We start from the raw sequence: 24,850 nt of genomic DNA on the forward strand, positions 1-24,850 counted from the left end.
CTTCCCTGGAGGAAGAGAATGAATGGAAAACACAAACAGAGGAAATTCTTACTTCTTTGAGCCAGTCTGAGTCCCCTGGGCAGCACAGGTGTAGTTTCCAATGAGGCTTCCGAAGCGTACGGCCACTGCTGTGTCACAGTCATCCACAGTCACCACTGCCACCTTCTCCCCCGAAGGCCCATGGGGAATTCCTAATCGCCCAATGTTGGGCTTCAAGAAGTAAATGGCACATCATACAATGCTATATACATACAAGGATTTAAATACAGGTTCCTACAGCTTAATAGCACATTTCTTATTACTCCTAAAGGGGGACTAAAATAGGATGTGTAAATAAAATAGAAAAAGTTAAGTTGAATGGCAAGTCACAGGCAAGAAAAAAACAAAATGGATGACATTAGAGGGTTTCATACACACCCAGTGTGATACATGGCATGGTCAGAAGTGACCTCAGTATTTTCCACTGCTGAACCATTTTGGCTCAAACCAAAAAAGCACTTTCTTACTTCTACATAACAAATTTTAATATATTTTGCTCTTTTTTTTTCACAGCTCCTCGCCTCAACTGAATGAAATCACTTGCACTTTAACATTGTTTCTGACCAAAGACAGAAAAACACATTGAGTGATGTAATATCACCAATGAGGCTAAACCCTTAGAGCAAGTTCCCTCTGAAGGGGCAGCTCTGTCAGAGGCACCAGAAGCAGAGTGCAGGTTCCAAAAATAAAGGCTGTAGTGAAAAGTTTTCTGATAACTGGGAAAGAGTTTAGATGAAGGTTGCTTGTGTCTTCCCTCTGCAGGATGGGTACGGAAACCCTAAGAGCACTGATGAGCCAGCTGAGAAGTCCCCACTTCTCATCACAGGACAGAGATCAGCAACCCACAGAGATAGGCAAACAAAGCCAAGAGACGGATCCGAGCTTGCTCACACAGCCACTTGGTGCAGGCACTCAGACTGACATCATGGGTGGGGTGTGAAGGACAGGAAGAACGTGTATTTTAGAAAAGCAATAGAAGCTTGGGCTTGCCCTGATCTCTGGGTTCCGCCAGACAGCAGGAAACTCCTGCCTGCCCAACCGCAATGTATTCTGATGAACAAATGTGGGCACCAAAACTAGAACTATCACGCTCAGCCTCATAACCTCACTGCAACCCTGTGCACAGGAACTGTCATCCTCACTTCAGCAACTACAAAAACTGGGGAAATGCAATGATTTCAGCAGACAGGAAAGCCGACAGGACCACTGAGAATCCAAACCCAATCACCCCCACCGCAGGCACATCCTTCATCTCTGGTATGTATCCACTAATTTCCCATTGCAGGGGCACAAGATCTACCCCACATCACTGACAGGAGACCACATCTGCTGCACAGACACTGAACAGCCTCAGGAGACATCCCTCTGCTGGAGGGGTGTGTCATTATGGTGAAAAAAGTGAGCAGATATAAACAACAGCATGATAGCCTTGGTGAAGAGCAAAAAAATTGTGTAGGAACACTCATTTTCATGCTGGCTTTGCTGCCGTTCCTCTGTGAGCAGAGAGACGCCTCACAGGAGTGAACAAGTCAGGATCTGACCCAGAGAAGCAGCATCACTGGAAGCCAAGGTATACTTTTAGATGTGTTGATCAACAAGGTTTGTAATCTTAGTGACATGGAAGCTAGCCGGGCATTACACTGCAGTTTGCTGTACATCCACTTTAGAACACACATGGTTCAAATGGTGTGCTGAAATCCATTCTTTGTAGATCAAGCAAGGAAGCAGTAAGGAGATGAAAGCCAATTCTTTCTGCTACAACTGTACACACACATAAATACATTAAAATACTTAAAATCATATCATCATCAGTAAAGACAGCGAGATTTATTTGTAAGAGTAATTACCTTAACACATAACAAACTTTTTAAAAAGATGTTTCCTGGTGTCAGTTCCAGTTGGAAAGTATTTTCCATTTCCTCTACTTAATGTGAACTAATGTGATCGCACAGTTTGGCAGCTATACAGTATAAGGTTTTGACCTCTCCTAACTCACATGAAGGCCGGTTTTATTTTTCTGATACTCCCCAGGCTTTGGTGCTGCCTAGCTTGGGCAGACAGGAAGCACATATAGTTGTGGTGCTGAAAATATTGCGGGGAAAACATTAGTGAGCAGCTTCTCAAAGTAAACGCAAAAAACACATAAAAAACAAACTAGCCCACAGGCAGACATTCCCTTCCAAAATTAAAATGTTTACGTTCTGGGTGCTACTTCTATTCATTCAGAGGAATGATTTGATTAACATTTATGTTCTCTTGCTTCACTGAAATAATCTATTGTTTCTTACATGGGAGCCTTGACAAAGGAAGGGTATTTACTCTCAGCAGGAGGGCTCTGCCCAATGTTAATCAAGAGTGCAACCTGATGAGATTCATCAGTTTGCAGCTGCTCCTTCACAGTCAAGCAGCCACAGTGGTAAATGGATTTTTTTTTTCTTCTTTTATTTAACGTTGAAATTGCAAAGTTTTTCTTTAGATGCTGACTGGTAACTGCAGTGCAGACCTCTGGCATCTCTTCAGCTCTGATGACCACACAGAACCACGAGCTGAAGAAAAATAAATGGATTACTCAAGTGAATGAAAAAAAAAAACCTGTACGCAGTACAAACCATCCTTAGTTCAAACATGTCACGATTTTCTGAACATGCTAAAAGTCCCATTTGATAGAACTGGCCAAAAATGGAAGAATACGTTGCTGAGAAAGAAAAGAAATTCTTTGAGTCATTTAATGTGATCTGGGCTTCTTTGTTTTACACGTGTCATGTAATACACTACTCATCTTCTCAGGACGCAGCTTAGGGAATGTCTTATATCTGAAATGTTGCAAATAAAAACGAAAGACTGGAACTGAGGGATCCTAAGTTAGGAGCTCTTGCAGAATTTAATCATGAAAATGATTTTATTCAGTTAATATTTTGGTTAGTATTATATACAGTTTTCTGGTGATTTTAAGGATACCTAGAGTACTATGAGAAAATAATCACTTTGAATATGAGACTTAGAGAATTAATCACACAACAGAGAACTTGGGATCTAATGTCAAAAACTTCTACTACGGGCTTAGAGATTCCCAGTTATCGATGATGGAGAAGTATGGAAGAATTAACTGTATTAATCAACTATAAAACTATTAAGAACCATGGCATGGTTAGAAACACAAAACAATCACAATGAACAGTTTATAGAATATTGTGGATAATTTTGATTTCATTTATTAAAAGTAACTTCAAACTAGAGCTGATGCACATTAGTGTGGTCAGGGCAATGGAAAACTTAACAGACCAAAAGGGCTCATGAAGGCTAGCAAAGGAAAGCTGGGAAGAGTTTTGGAACTGAGAAGATGCAATCTCTGCAATGGATGCAGTACAAGAACAAATGGGTAAACGATGCCCATGAGTAATGTAGGCCAGAAATCACCAGATGATACCCTGCCCTAGGAGGGGTGATCTTTGGGAGAGCGGCAGGGGCAACAATTATAAAGAAGAACTTAATTTGTTTGGAATTAGAGAAGCTCATGTGAGCAGTGAGCTGACCTGCGTTCCTAAGAAAATTAATCATAGTAATTAATGCTTACAAAATGTTCAATAAAGGCAATACCGAACACTAAATGACAGCACAAACATCTACATTTCAAGCATGATCTCCACTTCTGTGGAATATTACTGGAGCAAGACTGATCCTTAACAGGAGGAACATCTGACAGAAAACAGCATCAATTCACACTATTATTTTCTGGAAATGTGTTCAGGGAGTTAAAAGCCAGACTTTCATCTGGGCCCTTAGCAGTCCTTTCTGCCTGTCAGCCTCATCTCCTGAAACACCACGCTACCCTCAAAAGGCACGTTTCACTAGTGTGCCAATTCTGCACTCATGAGTAAATGTTCAGTGTGGTGTACAGGAATGTACCAGCATGACCCCCATTAATGGCCATGCAAGTCACGTAGCTGAGTTCCTGCTCACGGAACTGAAAATTTAGCTTGCACTGCCCTAAAGACTGCCTTTTAACTTATTGCTTGCCCAGAAAGAAGCTGGGATTCAAACTTCAAAGACCACATGCTGAAAAAGCGAGTAGCAAGGAGAGGAACCAAGCAGCGCCAGAGAGAACCTGGTCACCCTTCAACAAAGCACAAAAGAATGTGTATGTCCTGGGCTGAAAACAGAAAAAAATAAAATAAAATAGTAACATTAAAAAAAAAATGTTGCAGAGCATTACCATTATCATCATGTAATGATTCTCCAAATATTTGGTGTACCCCATATTAAAGACTGCTGCATTCGTATCTGTGCTTGTCTGTCATAACTGCACACAGAGTAATGAGAAGGAAGCAGGGCCCTGACACATTAAAGAGCTCCCTTCGGTTTTCTTTATCTATAAAACAAGACAAATCATATTCATGCTCCTCAAACTATGGCAGTAAGCACATAAAATAGTGAACAATGGCCACTGTCGGGCTGTGGAGGTGCTGCTTCTGCTCTGCCACCTGCAGGCATTTCCTACGGTCGCAGCTGATGACAGAGTGAGAAAACGCCACTGAAAAAGTACTTTACTGGAGATGCCAGATCTGACTGTAGTGAAACCCAAGTGTGGAGCAATGAACTGTTTTGACACCATCCCACAACCTCAACAGAAAGAAACATATGTAGATCCTCAAAGGTGCCTGAAAAAAGCTGAGAAGCTTAATCTGTGAACTTGTGTTGTATAAATGGAGCCGGATAGAGGAGAGAAGGTCATCAAAACACACATGTTTATAGTCTGCATATCTACTGCACAAATCTACTCCCATTCCACTTAAAACATCAGAGAGAGATTCTGATATATCTCAGTTTCATTTGGATCCTTTCTTATTTTAAAGTAAATATTTAACTGCTGGAACTCACATAGTTACTTATTAAAGATACAGATGTTCTAATAATGCATAGTGAATGGAAAAGACATACAGAGTGATAGATAATGGAAGCCTTGTTCTGTATTCTTAAAACATTTATGTTCCATTTTTACATTATAAATAATATTGTTTTCAAAAGTCACAACGCAAAATCACTGCAGAAATTTAAGCAAATAGTCCATCTTTGGTAGATTTATCTTGAATTAAACCAGACTGAATACACAGAAAAGTATTGCAAAGTGCCAAAGTTTATTTAGACGATCAATACAGCTATGAGGATTAGTTCTCTGGATCTTACCCTGTATTAGTTAATCCAAAGATCACAAAATCTTTGAATACCTTGAGTTGGAAGGGATCACAAAGATTACCTTGTACCACCCTGCCACCCGCTAATTCAGGCACCAGATCAGGCTCCTCCACCTGGAACAATCTCCATCAAATTCTATTCTCACTGAAAAACTTGCCATTTGACTTCTTGCAAAGATGGAAAGAGTGATAGTAGAGCATTTTTGGTCAGCCACAGAACAGTGTTCCTTCCTCATGGGTATTTCCTGACCTCACGCTCAAAGCTCTGCCCTGCAGTCCCAGCCTTGGCCACAGCTCCTTCCATGTGTCCAGCCGCCCCATTGAGCCCAGTGAAGGGACTGACAGTGGAGGAGAAGACTTGGCAGCAGACCGCAAATATGGCCAAGACTTTGAGATGGAAACTCCTGAGAATGAGACCAAACAGATCTAGTCATGCTTGGTATCAGGAGAGCTGTTTTTCTCAGAGGATATATATAATGCCACATGCTGTAAATGCCTTTCCTTGGCTCAATCATCAAAAATCTGTTTTAGAAAGTTGGCCTTTTATCCATATGCTTTGTGTGGCATGTTTTAATATGCAGAGCTTGGCTTGTTTGTCTTTAAATAAGTGTGAATCTGTAAAAAGAAAAGCCATCCTGAAGTCAGTGCCAGCCTTTCAGGGTTTCCAAGAGTCTGCTTACTGGACAATAAGTTACCCTTCTGTTTTTGTTAATCAGTAGCTAATGATTTATTGACTGTTATGAGTGGTTAAAGGTTAAAAAGAATCTGTTTCCTAGCTATTTTTAATACAAAACAACACTCCTCTGCATTGTTAACGTGCTGGTTCAAACCCCGTGTTGCTCAGTGCCTCACACCACTCCCTTTGGGGTTCTTTTCTTCCCAGCCTTTCCAGTTACAGTGATAATGGGGGAAAATGGAGCCACCAGCAGTGGGTCCCGTGGGATGCTGCTGCTGGACTGTCCCCCTCCTGGCTCCCTGGCGCTCATTAGGCCGCCCGCCAGCCCCCCGGCCCCTTCGTTAACCCCCAGCCCCTGTGCTGCCATCCAACGCCTAGAAGGCAGCGAGCCCCTCTGATTCCCAGGCGATGCTGTGCTGCTTCACTGGTCAAAAAGCTCATTAACCGCCTGCCGCCACGCTCTGCCTCGGCCAGCAGCCCCTGGCCGGCCCCACGAGGAGGATAAATAAATAAGCAGGAAAAAACAAACGCATTGGCCAGCAGGAAGGAGAGAAATGCCAGTGAAACTTAGTGCTGTGCTGTGAATTCTTCTCATCAGCTGGGAAATTCTACATTAGGTTAGATTAAGAGAAACCATTAATGTTGATCTCTGCTTTTTTCCAGTTTCCCTCTAGAGATTTCCAAAGCACCTTTTAAATTAGTGACATGAAGAACAGAAAATCTCTTACAAACATCCACTGGATCCCTCCTGATGAGTCACCAGGGAAAAGCAGGCCGCATCATTTCACATCAAACCCTCATTCCTTTGATGTATGCATCCCCTTTACTCTCTGAATATTTTAATGGCATTTCTTTATACAAACTTGGCTCAAGTCTATAGAGAAACATGAGAGCCTGTGACAGTGAAAAGGAAAACCCCAAAGCTTCCCATCAGTGAATCAAAAATGCAAATGCTGAAAAGCCACCAGACCAGTTCCTTTCCTAGGCAAACTCCCTGCAGCATCAGTAGTCCGCATTCAGGCTGGGCTGTGGGGCCGAGCGGGTTTTACTGGCCTGGTTTGTTATCTCCTTTTTGGCTGCATCCAGCAGGCAGGCTTCTCACACAGTCAGGGGACGTGGCACATGTGAGCAGCACTGCTCTCAGAGCTGTAGAGATGGAGCGGCCTCATGTCCCACCTCATGTCCCACCATGTAGCAACGGCATGGGGCCTCGCCGCAGGGCTGTCAGGAGCAATATGCATGCACAGCTGGCATCCAGAAGTACTCCTTGTATCACAGAGAGTGAACAGCATCTTCACAAGTCCCATACAACTCCTGCCAAAGCATGCTCTTGGATTTGACTAATTTTGGCCCCCTGCAGCCCTCTCCTATTCTCTGTTGTGCCACTATGGCTGTGCCTCTTCTCCCTACCCTCTCTTTCTCTCTGAAATTTTTTTTTTGCCTTTTTTTCTGCCTCCCTCCCTTCCACCTGCTCCCTTCACAGCATTGTACTCCTTCAGGTGCTCTCCTCTACCACTTCAGCAAATCTCCCTTCACTATTTGTCCCTACATCACAGTACAACCCCCAGACATATTTTGCTGTCTATAAATACAGTATTTATTACATCTTACTCATGCATCCAGAACAAAAACATCATTGCTGTCAGGTTGTGGGTAACACCTAGAAATAGTACAACACAGCCAACTCTCTCCCTTATCCTTGTCCCAGGCGACATCTTGCCAATGCTGGATATTAGGAAAAAATTCAGGTTGGATACTAGCAACAATTTCTTCTCAGAAAGAGTAGTGATGCACTGGCTCAGGCTGCCCAAGGAGCTGGTAGAGTCACTGCCCCTGGAGGTGTTAACAACCATGTGGATGTTGGCACTGAGGGACATGGTCAGAGGACATGGTGGGGATTGGTTATGGTTGGACTATATGATCTTAGTGGTCTTTCCAACCTTAATAATTCTATGATTCTGACTGTGCTGTGGCTTAGTGCAGGTGTCGGGGACACAACTGGGTCTGTCAAACCCAGGAGTCCCACACTGCCATATGGACCATGTCAGAGTCCCCCAGGCCCTCTGGTCCCCAGGTAATTGCAAAGCCCTGCTTCCCCTCACTCCACAGACATGCAAAATGCCTGAAAAGTTCACCAGGAATTAGTGAGTTACTATAGATTTAGTGTGTGATTAAAGGGAGATAGCAGTGCACTTCAAAGTCCTGGCACTGAATTCCTGAGGTGCCATTTCAATGACTTTGCTGAAAACAGCATGCCGTGCTAAATCGGTGTTTCACCCCCTCCAAAATAGAATAGAGGGTGAAAATGTTCCTTTGCAACAACAAAAAGGACAGAGGCATTTTTGGAAGAACAATGTACTTTGTCAGAAACAGAAACGCACAAAAAATAGTGGCACTTGATGAAGGGAAATAAATGGTTGTCACCACAGGTGCGACCCTAACGACTGGGACCCAAACCTGCCAAACCTGAACGAAACTATGTGATGTCACAGCGTCACTGAAACCAGAACTGAGCATGTCATGGCTCCCAGTGCTAAATGCCACTTGGTAACTCCACTGCTTGTTCCCCATCTCTGAACAGCAGTTGGTTCTGCAGGGCCCAGCCTTCAGCACAGTACCAAAGCTGAGGCCTGATGATGAGTTGAAGACCCTCCAGCCTGCCACCTTCCTGCCTCTTCAGCTTTCAGAGGATCTGAAAATCACCTTTTGGGGAGATGCTATTAAATCTTCAAGGAGAATTGTGATGTGAAGGTGCTAGACAGCCTGAGCCAACCCAGGCTGCCTGGTGCCAGCTTGTCCAGGGCTGTCTGCAGGGCAGAAAGCCCAAAGCCACGGGGACCACACAGCTGAAGCCCAGCCAAGGGGAGGGGTGGACGCAGGCTTTAAGCTCTGTTTGGTTTTGACTTCAAGACTCTCAGTGCAAAAATCCTGGGTAGTGCTTTGGAAACGTCCCTTTTGCATGCAAATATAAAATCACTATCACAACAAGTATGTAAGGTGTTGCTTGCAAATTCTGCCAGAATAATGTTTCAGAAGCACCGCGGATAGAAAGACAGCAAAGCATTCTGTACTGGCCTGGCCCACTTCCTCCCTAACATTTCTCCAAGCTGTTACAGATAGCTGAGCAATTCAGGGCTGGGGAGCAGGACACACTTTGCATTTCAATGACCCTCAGATGACTTTCACTGCTTTACACTTTCATTTCCTGAGACACCGATCTAGAGGCCAGTTATTTGTTATTTTGTGTCAAGGCAATGGAATGTCGCTCTACAGCCAAGCCCTGATTTCCTTTCTCAGGTATTAATCACTTTTCACTTATCCTTTACCAGAAAAAAAAAATACATATATCAACAAAAACAATTACTACTAATTGAAATCTGTAAGAATAAATATCACGTTGGCTGGCCCCATTATGCCCACTGAAACCTGCAACCATGCAACCATGTCAGAGCAGGACTAAAAAAAAGTACACATGAGCGAGACAACCCTGTAGTAATTTCCAGGAGGGTTAGGAGAGAAGGAATGGTTGTCACAGGCCAGTGCAAGTCGTGCTAAGGGAGCGTTAGATGGATGTGGAGGAGTGTAAGACTGGGACCATCCCACAGCAACACTTCTGCTGCCTTCCCAACTCTCACCCTTCTCACCTGCAACACAGAAGATGGGGCTCTGGATGGGTTTTCACAAGATCCTGCCCCATTTTATGAGTGAAAGGAACTGATGCTGTTATCTACTCATGTTTTTGCCTAATAAAACAGAACTCACCACAGAACCATTCAGTCCTGCCCCAACAACATTGCTCACTTGAGCTAAAATCTTCCCTTGGAAAGGGAAAAGCTGACATGACTTAAAGATTTCAAAGGACGGTAAAACCACCAGAACTTTGGATAGGTAACTGCAGATTATCTACCTTACCTGTTAATGATGTGTGTTATTCCTAGAATTTGTCAAGCTTTAGTTTCTGTATACCAAACCAATGATCTTATCTAGGACTTCCATTGACAATCCTCAGGACTTCTGTGGAAGCTGTTGAGATGAGGCTCAGCAAAGATGGGAGTCTGAGTCATGAGGAAGTGACTCATACACTGAGCTATTTCTGCAGAGGTTACCTTTACTCGTGACAATTTCAAAATTGAGCTTTGAGCATGTAGGAAATGACATGTTTTACATTCAGACATGAGGTACATTTTATGTGTTTGACTAGAACAACATTTTGGTCTTTGTAAAATCCTGGCCTGCATTCAGCAATGGAAAATCTGATTTCTTTCCCTTCCTTTGGATGCTTGTAATTTTAATTGCTAAGGATTTTTTCTTTTTTTTTTTCTTTTTTAAATGGCCATGCCTGCTAGCACCAAAACCCATTGTACAGATACATAATGCAAGTGCACAGAAACAAATTCCTCTAATTCAAAGGTCATACCCATATTCAGTGGGTGCCTCCAGCAGTAGCTACCACCATGCTTTAAGAGCATACAAATCCACCCACCAAAAGCACAAAAATCTACTCATTCAGGAATTTCTGTCCTTTTAAGAAAGTTGTCAGAAAAGTACCATGATAGCATTTGACTTATACTGGCAACTCTGTAAAAATTCCATGGCCTCTTTAGTTGGAAAGTAAATTAAACACACATGCCTCTCCGGCCCTGAATGGCAAAGCAAGTGAGTTTTTCAATGGAATAGCTTATCTTCCTTGTATAACTAAAGAAACCCCTCCTTGTGAAATTAGGCGCTGTACTTAAGAAGGTAGCCACTGACAAATCTTCACTACAGGTAAAGAAGACTGGACTGCTGCTCTGTCCCCTATGTTTTTGGTGTCCTGCTTTCCCATGCTTAAGCTATCATGAAAACTCACGACGTTTTCAGTATTTACAATGCCCTCCCTCCCCTCCAAAAAAATATTTGCTTAACACTGCAATTAATGCCTTGCATTTTTCACCACCAGGAGATGCCAAGAACTGCTGGACCAGGACTGAGCTAATCACAGGCACTGTGGACAAAGCAAGTTTCTCTAAGACAGAATTCAACTCTGGAGGGCCCACACCTGATCAACAGTGGCAATATCATAACCTTCAACAACTGCTTTGTTTACTTACAAAATCTCCCTCAATCCTTTAACAAATTAGTCTGGAAGCCACCAGGAGGATTAACTTCAGAAATTCTCCCTCAGATTACAATTATGTCTGCTCAGATGTCAGGAGTGACAGCCATTTACATAAGCCGTGTCTAATCTTTATTGCAAATTACATTTCCAGCACTTTGACTTGTGTTGGATCTGTCTTTTCAACAAGAGCTCCAAAAAAATGAAAGGGAAAGGATAGGAAGCCTCTCCCCATTGTGGGAGGTGCTCTCAGCACAAGCTGTAACACCCAATGCCTATCCAAGGATTTCATCGTCAGCCAAATTTTCTAACCCTTCCAAGATAAACAATACTGGATGGCATCCTGGACACCATAAGGGCAAAATCTTCCAACCTTGGTCCAATGACTGGTGGCAGCAAGGTGGTTTTTGTCCAGGGAGCTGGCAATCTCTATTCAGCAGCATTTGCTTACCTCATCAATCACTGGGGCAGCTGGCAGCCTCATCAGAGGGCAAGTCGAGGCTGGGCAAACATTGCCTTCATTCCAGACAGAGACAGGGATAGAGACAGGCAATGGCGGGGCATGGAGAGGTCTGTGCTGAGCCCCTGTTCTGTGCTCTGGTTCACCTGTTAGCCTTGGGACAGACCCAGCACTTCTCACAGGAATTACTGGTCCCAAATACAGAATAATTCTGTTTCCACAAGAGGTGAATTTGTTGTCACCAGAGAACAGCGTGCTTTCAGAAGATGAGAGACCTGTGCCTGCAGGCCCCCAAAGGCACCTGGCATAGGGCCACACAGAGCAAGGCTGACTGTCCAGGTTGCTGCATTTCATCCCACCCTACTCAAAATAAAGTGCCACATCCATCTCCCTAATGCAGATTAACACAATGGTTATGTGCGAGCACAGAGGTGGAACTTAATTTTTAAAAGGGAACTTTTGCCTGTGTCTGCTGAAGTCCTTTGGAAGTGCTCCCAGTCCCTCGACACTGGCTCTCAAGAGCCAAAACAGAGGCTCTGCTAAAATAAAGGCAGTGATGACTGTTACAGGTTTGCTATAAAGATAATGAAAATCCTAAAGATTATTCTGTTAATGAGTTGCAGGCATAACATGCAACAGAATGAGAAAATGCAGGAGTTGTACAAGACAGAATCCGGGAAGAGCTTGCAGTTGCAACACGGTCAGTAGATACTGCACTAAAAAGGCATGTTCCAGCGTGTGCTTACACAGCCTCTTCCTTTCGTTCAGCCAGAAGGTGCCACTGGGCTGGGTGTCTGGAAGGTGCCTGTGTAGAAAAGCCATTCTGGCTTGACTTTGTCTCTCCAAGATGACTGCAAATGTTGTCAATACTATCTCAAGGTCTTTGCTCCCTGTCCATTACGGGAAAGCTTTACCTTGAACCTGCTAAACACCAACCCTTTGTAAAATCCTTTGTATTTATTACTTAGATACAATGAATATTGTACATGGAGATGGGAGAGTGTGCGTGGAGTGAAGGTGAGTATTTTGGATCAGACCTGTATATGCTTTACATTTGATTTTCACCGCAAGAGAATTGAACAATACTATCAATAAGTGAACTCTTAATTTATGCCTCTTTAAATATCTTTTGATTAATATGCATAAAACTAAATGCTGGGGTATGGCTAATTCTAGCAAGTAGAGAAACAAGCTTGGGCTGTCAGAAAAAAAATAAAGATCATCATGAAACTGTGCTGATGAGGAACATGTTGAAACTGCAACACCCAAGTAAAATACCCACAAAAGTAAAGAAGCTACTGGTGAAAAGGATGGAAAATGGTACCTCAAGATGTACCTCCAGACTTTAGACCAGATTTCTTGTATCATTATCTATGGATCTCAGGACCTCTTCCTTAAGTAGGGACACGCTAAAGGCAATGGCAGAGAAAGCAGGCTGCTTTGTATACAACCAAAGCTGCTGGTACCCAGTAGAGTCATCAGGTCCCAACTGCCTGCGAATCTCTTTGGTGACAATGTACTTTGCAAACGAACCTCCACTAAATGTCTTGACTCTTTCAGTCCATTTGGAGCCCATTTTGAAACCCATGCGGGGACACAAGGAAGCTGAGGCTGATGGAAGCAGCGTTGATGGCCATGGCTGGCAGACATGGTGGGGAGCAGTCTGAGGAAGAATGGGAGCTGGAAGGAGCTGTGGTTTCCCCACATGGTGTACGCAGGAGAAGATGAGAGTGCGGAGCAGGGCAGGATTTCAGCAAGGAAAAGCAGTGTAAGGGGAATCGGTGATGGCAAACGGTCCAACCCATGATGTTGGAGGTGAGTGGTGATGGAGCCTTTCCCAAGCACTGCCCCGGAGTGGCTTGCAGATGTCCTTTTCTTTTGCTTTTTTTTCCTTTTTTTTTTTTTTTCTTGTCCCTTTCCTTCAATCATTTCATCTCCTGAACCCTAAGAAAGTACAGATTCTGTTCAGTTCCTCCACCCAGAGGTAGACCACTACCAGCACTGCTGCTGTTCATCCACAAAATGTGATGTGTGGATGTAGACCTAAAATTACTCATTCTGCTGATGCCGTACAACAGCTACACAGGCATAGTTTAATAACCATTTAGGATCAGCCATGAAGGCCAAGCATGCACAAGGGGAGAGCTGTAGAATGTACCCGAGGTGCAGAAAATCAATTACAGCATGCGTCTTGGCACAGAAGCAGAGGGGATTTTGGCAACAGTGAAGAACCACCATTCAAAGGGATGGGCAGAAGCTCTTCTGGAAGAAAAGGCACGGGCAAATTCTAGCCCTCAAGTGAGCTCAGAGCCCAATCTTGCTGGCAAGACTCAAGTTTCAGCTTGCCTCAGTTGCAGGCCAGCTAACCCCATTGTGGGGAGGAAAAAGCCGGTCCCTGTGATGGGTGCTGCTCCCCAGGCAGCCAGGCTTCTGAAGCAGCAATCATGTATCTCTTCAGCAGCTTCAGGGAATGCAAGGAAGGAGTGAAAAAAAGCACCTTACTACTACCTGTTGTCAAACAGGTCCAGCTGTGGAAGAAGCATGACGTTTGTCCTGAATATCTCCTTACTAGGAGCTGGAGGACTAAGCACCTAACACAGCCACGGTTCTCCAAAGCATCCTTGTTGCTGTGAGCCACTCTGTGATTCATTTGGGGATTTGTGCAGCCCATCTTCCACAGCAGCTGCAATGCACTTCAGGCACACGAGATCGCATGCTTCTCTCTGCCCTTCCCAGATTTTCCATCATTTAAGTAAAATTACCCTGTACTCCCTTAAAGAGACGCAGAATGAGCTTCTGCCTACAGAACAGTAACGTCCTTAAGTGACTTTGATGTCACATACATAAGTAACATACAAAATGCACAGTATATAAATATACATGTTCGTGCTCTCTATAATTAAAAGAACATGTCCATACGTAAAACAGTTTTATCTCTTGCCAAATGATGAATTCTACCCCGAGGTAATGAGTTAGGTAAAACATTAACATAAATGTGATGGTATATCTTAAATTCTCAACAAAATTGAATTTCTATCAGAAGTCTGGGAGAGCGGCTTGAAGTTTTCACTTAATTAAAAACATCACCCATTATCCAGGCTCACTGAAATCTCCCGTACCAAACACACCCCACAGCATGATGCTGTACACATAGTGAAAGCCAGCTAATTTCTGTGATACTACTGATACTGAACATTGCTATCACTGAATATCCTGGTGGTTTTGGTCATATTCCAGACTGACAAACATCAGCATCACTTAACCCACTGACCGTCATTCACTACTGCAGGTTCAGCCAGAGGACCATTAACGACCAAACCAGCACAGACTGTGCTCTCATTGTGCAGACAGGACTATCAAGGCAAAGCAAGTGCTCATTTTGCCACTGCCCTGTGAACAAGCAGCAGGCATTTCTGCTGTTTTCCAGCAATGCATTATTTGCCAAGTTTAAATCTTTCCCCTTTTGCCACTTTTCTTTCCAAATTAATACAAATATCTCTTTTCTTCTGAATTTTATATAGATCCATATACCTCTTGAAAAAGAAGGTCATGAAGGTCACCTCTAATTCAATACCGTTGACTCTAATGGCTGCAAGATCAGGCTGCCAGAAGCTAGTATGTTTTAGCTAACAGAATCAGCAAACAGCTTTCCTCCTGCTTTCCCCCAGCTGTCAGCAAACCTCTGTAACTGCAAAAAATACTGCTTACGTGTAAATCATTGTCTTGCTGCTGGGTAAGTGACAAGACTTTTAATATATAACAGAAACAAGAGAAGAGTTATATAGTTCATATAGCTACAGATTCTTTCCTCTTGGCATTTGCCACCTGGGAATTCAGTTAGAGAGCCAACACTTAGTCAGTAAGACATCCACAGGTCTCACTTAGGCAATTCCACATTTCCAAGGGTGTTCAGTGGAAGCATCACCACGGTGAGTGAATGGGCTGGAAGAAGAATTACAGAGGACACTGCTCATAGGACAGAGCTGTGGGACAACCAGCTGCAGTGGGACTACCTCTGCTTTTTCTGACTGGCACTCAGAATTCAGAAAGGGACCCATTTACAACAGAGACTTGAGGGAGGAATTGGTATGTGTGAAGAAGGGCAGAGGCAGGCCGGCGTCAGATCTGAAAGGGGGGCTGGACCAGCCTCCTCTTATTGAGTCTCAAATGTCTGTCCCTCAGGGGCAGAGGACCCTTACAATGAGGAATCAATTGTAAAATAACATTTTTTAGATGGAACTGAAGATACCTGTAGTTTTAGCAAGTGCACTGCTCCTGAGTTGAGCACAGAAAATAATCCTTGAGTCATTTCTACGCTTACTTCACATTTACTTATCATTTACCACTGAGCTGACCCCACAGCAAGGCACCAGCTGGGATGAGAAACTGATGCTGCAGAAGCTTCCTACAAGAGCTGTGCCGTATACACAGCTCACTTGCTCCTGAATTCCAAATTTCAGTGACATTCAGCAAAACTTCATCCAGAGCTGCAGATGCCAAAAACTACTTAGACTGCGCTTGTCTCCCAACACAATCAACTCAGATTTCAAGAACAGCTCCCAGACCTGTGGAAACTCATCTCAGAAAATTTGCTTTGGTGTGAAGCACTTTAGGTAATGTGTCAAAGTCTGTTAGCCATTCCCCTCAAAAATTTAAGATGAAAAATTAACCTCAGCTGTGAAGAAATCTGATACTACTTATGTGAATTGCAGCAGTATCTAAAAGTTCCACAGAAGACCAAGCCTCTTTTTCTTTTTCTTTTTTTTTTTGCTAGATGCTGTATGAAGAAAAAGGGAAATAAAAAGGGAAATAATCTGAACAGTTTCAAGCATAGTATTTTTAAAAAGCATACTTTAAAGAAGTTTAACAGAAAAAAAAGAAACTGAGGAAGAAGAATGAGTCTAAGAGTGCCTATCTCAGGGAGGTTGCACAGGGAGGGGCAGAAGCAGAGATGGGGTGAGGACACGGCACTGTGCAGTGGGATTTTGGAAGGATGCAGCACCTGCAGAACAATACCAGTGCAAGACACAGTGCAACTCTTGTCCTGCCTCTGCCCATCTGCGAGCTGTGTGTGATTCAGGCTAAGTCATGAGTTTTGTGTACTGTTATCCAAACATGCCTTCACCTCATCAAGTTCAGACACAGCATCCCATTTACTCTGGCACAACCCAAGTCCCTAAATTATTTCTGTCTTTTCAACTTGCTCACAGGCATTTTTCTTCCAGCCCCGTTAAAATACAAAGTAGCCAGGGAACTGCTTTACCAGCAAACAGAAGCCAGGTGAAGGGCACAGAGCCCCGCAGGGCTGCCCAGCTGCATCCCTCAGCACCAAAATGAGGTCAGCAGTAGGGCCTTCCCCGCTCTGCCTCTCCTCCCCAAAATCCCCCCACACAGTGGACACCAGCTCATTCCCCTTGGAAGAAGTGGGGCTGAGGAATAAAAGACAGGGTGCCTGTATTAATGCTAGGAAAACACCAGTCCCTACACCGCAAGCACCACACACCAACCAGTCTGGCTGAAAACAAGGCAGGGGGTTATTTTTAACACCTGTGTCAGATCTCTTTGCCTTTTAAAGAGCGTCCTGGGCTGCATGGGCCCTTATCTCCCTGACAGCGTGCCAGAGCTGCTCCACAGGCCATGCTGCAGCTGCCACAGCCCTGCCACCGGGGAGCTGAGAGTGGGAGCATCTCCTCGTTGTCCCTGCAAATGCTTGGCTCTTCACTGAGAAAAACACAGGGCATGGCAACATGTTTAGTAAGAAAGCCCTCATAGAGTCCAAAGATGCAAGTATAGTCGCATGTCAAGCTTCATTTCTGTTTCTCTATGTTCCAGACAGTGGACAGCTAGAGGTATATTGGGTTTAAACAACAAAATTAATGAAATCTTGACTTCCTCAGCAGAATATCCTTAAGCTAGGAGACCCTTTGGACTTAAGAGTCCGAAGAAAACCTTCCTACTCAATCCACTACACAAACTGTGCTGACAGGATGCACCAAAGAGAAATAAAGAACTTGCTGATCATATTAATCCTTTGTCTTCCTTTCAGCTTCCCACATTAGTATCCTGTTTCCTTTTTAACAGCCAACAATACTCCTCTATTTCCTTATGTAATCCCTCCTAATGCTGTCATTTTGGACTTAAAAGCAGCGCTTCTCAGGAACTAAACAAATTCTCTCATGTTTGCTGTAGGTTGAAGAGCTCTGACATCCATCTGCACACTGCACCCCCTGAATGCCTGCACTTTGCTGCTTCTCAAAGTGGCTGCTTCGCACAAGTTCCCATCTCATCAAACTGAGCCTCCTTGTGACAGCTCCTAAGAGAGCACATGTTGACCTGTCCCCATGGGGACGGCCCCTCTGAGTGCCCTTGACAGCATGGAGCCATACTTGCTGCATTCCTCCTGCACATCCTTTCATATGCAGACAAAAAATAATGTAGTAAAATAGCTGTCAGTTACTAGAAAGTGTCACACATTTTACAATCAAATTTTCCAAAGCAGAAAGCTTGCATTGACTAAACTGGTTGGTTCACACATGAAAATAGGGTTATACGGAGCAGTTCTGTTTTGCCTTAAAAAATTCCATCTTAGTGGTTTGTAATCACTATGCTGAAGGCTCGTGTACTGCACAGTTCTTCAAAAACTTCACATCAGCGTGTCAGTCATTTTAGATACACTGATATTCAGAAGGTTTTGAAGAACTGAAAGCTGTAAGAGCTGCAAGTACCTAGAGGTATGTCTGGTGGTAGTTCTAAGGAGGACATACAAGGTCAGACTTTGCCTTCTTGAGGTAAAGCTCAGAAGGAAGTTTTGACGCATGCAGTGAGCAAGACCAGCCCCATTCATGCAGAGCTGGTTAAATAAATACAGTTTGGGTCACCTGCATACATCAGCAGAGCTCAGTGACGCGTGTCTCTATTACTGACAAATAATAGGGGTATCGCCAGTGTGATTTCCCTTACCTTATTGTAGTACTGCACCTGGACCGAATGCCATTGCCCATCACTGACCCCGCCAGGAATGAATGGTGCCACCGTTGTGGTCGTCTCCCCTACAACAACAGCAGAAGAGAATCAGGGTCAGTGCTTCTGCAACTCCACCGAATCCCGCACTGCAACACAGTGTGACCTTCGTTGGGCGCAGGATGCAGCCGCCTTACTTCCTCATGGAGGAATTGGGGATTTTGTCCAGGGAGGCAGTAAACAGCCCCAGTTTACTGTTCTTACTGTGGTGCACAAACACAAAAACAGCTTCTTACATATTCTTGTGAACTGTGTTATTTTGTTATGCTTTCTGCAGAGTGCATAGGTGTTGTGTAGATACAGTCACTGCTACAATGGCCAGTGTGACTTCTTTTACATTTCTGTCAGAAGCAGCACACTACATTTTTTTACATAAAGGGCATGATGCAGCAGCAGAGAGGGCAGGGGGTGGTCAGGATGGATATCAGGAACAATTTCTTCTCAGCAACAGTGGTGAGGCAGCAGCACAGGCTGCCCAAGGAGGTGCTGGGGTCACAGTCCATGGAGATGTGGAAGAACCATATGGACGTAGCACTGAGGGACATGGTCATTGGGCATGGTGGGGATGGGCTGATGGCTGGAATAGATGATCTTAGTGGTCTTTTCAATTCTAATGATTCTATGCCAAGATATTTTCTTAGGGAACAGAATCCTACTTCCAGTCAGTTCCAGTCTGTCAGGAGTTCTGATGAGACCATGTCAGATAGTTACGTATAAAACACAGGAACAGTAACTGTGGATCTCAGCAAAATTTTACAAGTGATTAATGAAACTATTGGCAGCCCTTCAGTATTTAAATTGGAAAGCAAGCTCTTCACATTGCAATTGTAAAGCAGAAGCCTTAAAATCAGGTCTGAGTAAGCACAACCTGCTCAGTAACCATGCATATCTGCTCCAAGGTAGCAACAAAATAAACATTCGTGTTGAAAGGACATAAAAGGCTTGGCAAGGAGAGCAGATTGCTAGGTTTTGTCCTGTTTCCCTTTCTCTTTTTTTTTCTTTTTTAAACAGTTGGAAAATTCTACATAATAACCCACAGGAAAATTCACTCCCTCCCATAAGTCAACATTATTGTCGAGCTTAAAAATGTACTTTCTACTCTTTTCTTGCAACAAATGCTTTACCCTGTGTGAAGCATTATTCCTTTTGCTCCTATTATATGTAATTCTGTTCATATCAGTTGAATACATTTGACACCTTGCTGCGATGCCTTTTATCATATGCTGATAGAAATGTGGTAAAAATATATTTTTTATTCAGTTAAAAAGCTTTTGCAATAGGAATGTTCCTGGTCTTCGGTCACTTTGCTTTGCTTTCTGCAAAAAAGTTGTTGCGACAGGTAAAGCAGTCAGATCAGGTGTCCAAAACTTGCATTGTTCGTTAAATGCCACTTAAAACTATAAAACATAAACCATTCTTCTTGCAAAGAAAATACCTTTTGTAAGGTACAGGATCAGACCTGCTCCGGGGTGCAGCAGAGCAAATCTAAATTTAGTTTCCTGTATTTTAAAAGAGTTCCTCCACATTTAAATGCATATAAGTGCAAGTTGATTTTTTTCTCATTCATCCTCAGGGTGCCTTCCTAGCAATTTTATTCAAGTTTAGACAAGTGGAACAGAGATACAGAAGAAAGCAAATCTCTCCACCAGTAGCATGTTATTTCATTACACTAATCCACGGAAAATGCATTCTAATTTGGACATCGTCTGGGTAATAAAGGAGAAATGAGACTGGAGTATCTTCTACCCTAATAGTCCACATATGCACTTAACTACAGTTGGTAAATGAATGGGGTCACACAGGATTTACAGAGCAGTCTGATGACCGTGGCTGTCACTGGCAGGGAGGGTGTATCACCAGCATGAGCCTGTTGCTTCAACTGCTTTATTTCTTGCAATGTCTCTCCTTTCAAAGAGATAAGTGAGAGTCAACCAGAGCCTGCATGTCGACTTTGAAGGAGACCAGGAAATAAGAGGATAATTTATTTCCGGAGGTATGTGCCTTGTACAGAGCTACAAATGTCTCAGCTGATTACATGTATTGGGTCCCTGCTGCAGAACACTGCAGGGCTGGGCCTAGGTGGCCAGGCCCTCCTCCTCCAGCACCAGGCAGATGTGACATCAACCTCAGTTCCTGGGCCTCCATGTTTCCCCCCATCATGCAATAAAACACATGGGAACAATAGCCCTACTCAGGCATATGTTTCGTCCCACTTGAAAACATCCCCTCCACCAACTGCTTCAGCAATCCTGCTGAAGTCCAGAAGTTCATTTCTGCTGGCTTCAATGTGCTTCAGTTGCACTCTGACAGCTTCTTGTGCTACCCCTGTTATGGACATGAGCATAGCTGGTCTTGTTTTTTAATTTAAACCCCGGAAATATTCCTTTGTTGAGAATGGAACAGTAAGAGCTTGTTCTAATCACACTTTCATCAGGAAAAAGTTTGTTAATGTCAGAGTTGATTTTCAGTACGACACTTATTAACTGAGAGAAAGCCACAGTGACAGTGACATGGACCATCCCAAGTCTCGCTCATCGGCCTTCCCCTCTCTCTGTTCATGGTACCATCAAAAGATGCCAAGAAAGAATGCAAATGCCAAAGCCTCCATTTCATGTTCTCTAGCCCAGCTTGGCAATGAGGGAGCAGGTGTGTTCTCCAAAATTTATTGTGGATTACAGGGCAGGGAGGAGCTCCTAGTGGGCATTGATGGGTTCCAGCAATGTACTGCTTGGCACAGGCAATAAAGAATGGCAAGCATTCTTCATTTGTCTGCTTTGGCTCACAGGTATTTTTTAGAATACAGTTAGGCACCCAGTTTCACTGCTGACGTAGTATAAAATTACATAAATACACAACATTTATCCCAGCATAATAAAATGAAGTCTCATTTAAGCAAGCACTGGCTGTCAGACTAGTGTTAATCTTTTATAGTACTCATAAACTCTGGATTTTATAACTGATATGTTGACAAGCTCCTGTCTACGACAGCGAGTGTTACCACCACAAAGTGCTACAATCTGGAGCACTCTGCAACACCCTCTGTCAATCGTTAACTGCACAGCGTCAGCCAGTTACTCTATTAACAAGGCAGCAAATACAAATCCATGGAAATACATCTTCAGCCAGGCTGAGAAGATCTCAGGACCATAAGCAGAGACACTCTCCTGCAGAGCCACCCCACCTGCAGAGAACGTGAGCTGGATCTGCTCCTCAATGATCTCCAAGGCAATGAAGTCGTGCTTCTCGTTGAACCGCCCGTTGTAGAGGAGGAGAGCGTTCCTCTCCCTGGTTGCGAACCTGGAATGAGGAAACAAGTGGTCAGGTCACAGCCAGAAATGCAAGCCTTCGGCTCGTTCTTCAGACAGAAAATTGTAAAATTAAATAAGCAGCAGCTTATTTAAGTTTTTGTTTTTTTCACATTGACAGAGGAGACTGTGATGGAAATTACAGAGACCTGCTGTGGATGGTGATCCTAACAAAAGGCAAAATGATGCAGGCACGCAATTCAGAGTATCTGATGCTATCCACAGTAGCAGTTCCTGCACTTTGCAGAGCTGGAAAGGCAGAAAGCAGTTTGACATCAAAGCTGGGGACTGCTGCCTGCTCACTGTCCGCATGCTGCATGCTACAAGGGGCGTCATAAACTGATCAAAAAGAACTGCTGGGGAAGCAAGGGCCAAAGAAAGATAAGAGGCATCTGAATAATGCCACATGGATCATCAAGGCTCATCAATCAACAGTAAAGCCAATCGGAGGAAGGAAAATAAACACTTCAACAATTCCACTAAATCAGTTCCAATGCGTGCATGTTTATTTTTCTTGTGTTTCCAATATGGGATATATCACACCTTTCCTGCAGCAAAACAGCCGAGCCCTGTTTTAGAAAAGCTGCTTTTTCACCAGCACAGAATGTTTCTTGAAAATTTCTGTGTGCTTTATGATTTTAAATCGAACCCTTTTAGCTTTGGGGATTTGCACACAGCTCTCATCTATTTACAAATGCAAACATTTATTACGCTTCATTTTCACAAAGATTAATATTCCCTACAGAGAGGCAACCATGGGAATTTCTTGTGCTTCCAAATGGCTTCCAAATGATACTTGAAGTAAAATTTTTCAAATCCAAAGAATGTCTTTAACCAAAGTTGACTGTCATAAGCAGAGGCCTGAATCTGAGCTACACGAGAATGTACATCTTTGTTCCATTAAAATAGAAAATACCATATTTAGAGGAAGAGAATGGATTGTTCTGATTCAAAACACAGAAGTCAAACTTTTGAAATTTCCAACAAAATACAAATTCTAAAGAGTATCCATTATAATCAATCAAAATATTGTACTACCATTTGATTTCTAAATAGTGCTACATTCTTTGACATAGTACAAAACAATAGTAAAGGAAGTAAAAGTTGGACTAAATGAATTAAGACAATACCATTGAAATATTTCAATATTATCAAAACATTAATTTAGCTTTTACTTTTTCCACTCAAGCATTTCATCCAAAGCAATAAAGCCCCCGTAAAACATTTTGTAGCATCTCATTTTTCGGTGGATGTCTGCTTCATCAAAACTTTTTTGATCAAATCTAACCAGGTTAGATATAAGGGCAAAGGAAACGAGAAGCGTCTGAGTGAGCTGACAGAATCTGTTTAACCAGCAACAACAGGAACCTTAGTTTTGCTTGAAAATATTTTTTGGATATAGCTACAATACTTTACCATCATTTTAATTAAAAAAAAGCACCCTGCTCTTTGTCAGGAGCAGGTCATGAGTCATTGAAGCCTGAAGGAAGCCGGACACCCAGTGATGTTAAGAACGCTCCCACATCATGAAATACGCCAAGGCAAATCCGCTGTCTAATCCAACCACTAATTCTTGCTTCTCCTCACATAATGTTTTCCACCTGTACTGAAGGATAATAAAAGCCAAAAAAACAGCAAGCACAAAAAGAAACCAAAAAAACATCAGTTACAAAACGCTAAAAATATCACTGTCTTGGACAGCATGGAATGAAGCCCAGGATGACCTACACTTTTTACAGTCACACTGAGCGGACTGTACAATGTTTAGTTCAGGACTAAGTATGCCATCTCAACTGAAAGATGCCAAAGAAATCATGGGGCAAGCACTGCCATATGAAGGCAAGTTATTATTTTTTAATAACACCCATGCAGAGAATTTGAGTCATCTTAATGTGAAGGACCCTACACATCAAAGATCTCCTCCTGAAAGCCTGAAAAATGACACCATGTGGCTGTGGGGACACTCCAAGGGTACTGCAGGTAATTTATGCTGGCAGCCAGCCTAGGCCGCTCCTTTGTTTGCTCTTAGTGTGGATCTGACAAGGCCAACTGAGACTTTTGCTTCTCAGCTTTTCTGTGTATTTAGGTCTGATGCTCTAAACCAGCCTTCTCAGGCACAACTCTTCCCTGTCGTGGCTTGCATGCAAACTGCATCCACACATCCAGATTTAACTGTAATTTCCAAGATTCCATAAAATTCTGAACCTGCCTATCCCCAGTCAGAAGTAAAACAGCAAGCATCTGCCGAGCACGACATGGGACACGTGCCTGATGACGTGACTTCTCAGTCCTGAGCATTTTCTCTAGACAGACACACAAAACGCTTCTGTTGTTGCATCTGTTGCTTTACAGACCAACAAACTTCTGACCTTGCCCGTCAAGGTCTGAGCTGACACATTTTGCACTATTTGCTCAAAGTCAACCATGAGGGACAACCAAAGGTCAACCCTGACCGTGGGAGAGCTGCAAAACTTGCATCCTCTCCAGAGGAAACATGAATTTCCATCTGAAGTTCTCACTCCATGGCAGACAAACCCTAAGACATGGCTTGAGCAAAAAAGTCTTCTCTAGAAGTGTTCTTTTTTTTTAACCTAGGCAGTCTTGAATCAGTGGAGGAGAGCCCTACTGTACACCAGTGGCTGTCACCATTGCTCTCCTCATCCCAGAGCTCCTCAATTGTCCCCACGGAAGAAGTGACAGACAGCCCAGATGAAGTCTGTCCAACATGGATTTGTCACGGCAAATGGGACAGGGATGTGGCAGCCAGGATGGGACGAGAAGCAGAGCTGCTCTTGAAGGCAGCTTCATGAAGGAGGAGCAAGGTGAGAAGCTGTGACAATCAGGGCTGCTCCAGACATGAGTCTGGAAACCAGAACCCAAGGAGCACCAGCCTTTGTTCAGCTATGACCTGACTGACCCACCATCCACTCTCATGCCTCTCTGGCCAAGGGCTGCTGAGATGCGGATGGACTTTGTGGTTTGGCACCACCCCATTGCCTGGAAAGGCCTTTCTCCCCACACCATCTCCCCACAGAGCAAAACTCAGCCTATAAGAGCTCTAGA

At 43.5% G+C, this 24,850-nt stretch overlaps 1 protein-coding gene across 1 annotated transcript in view; it reads right to left on the reverse strand.

Moving 5' to 3' along the window:
* The window catches only part of CELSR1 (cadherin EGF LAG seven-pass G-type receptor 1), a 158,742-nt gene that overhangs the window by 47,750 nt on the left and 86,142 nt on the right, over positions 1-24,850 (reverse strand). Inside the window, exons 4-6 of the mRNA XM_048933385.1 lie at positions 21,664-21,779; positions 18,423-18,511; positions 53-210 (exon numbers count right to left, since the gene is read on the reverse strand). Coding sequence (XP_048789342.1) covers positions 53-210; positions 18,423-18,511; positions 21,664-21,779 — 363 coding nt within the window. The remainder of the gene's footprint in view (positions 1-52; positions 211-18,422; positions 18,512-21,663; positions 21,780-24,850) is intronic.

The sequence above is a fragment of the Lagopus muta genome, chromosome 1, assembly GCF_023343835.1.
Source record: "Lagopus muta isolate bLagMut1 chromosome 1, bLagMut1 primary, whole genome shotgun sequence".
NCBI lineage: Eukaryota > Metazoa > Chordata > Aves > Galliformes > Phasianidae > Lagopus > Lagopus muta.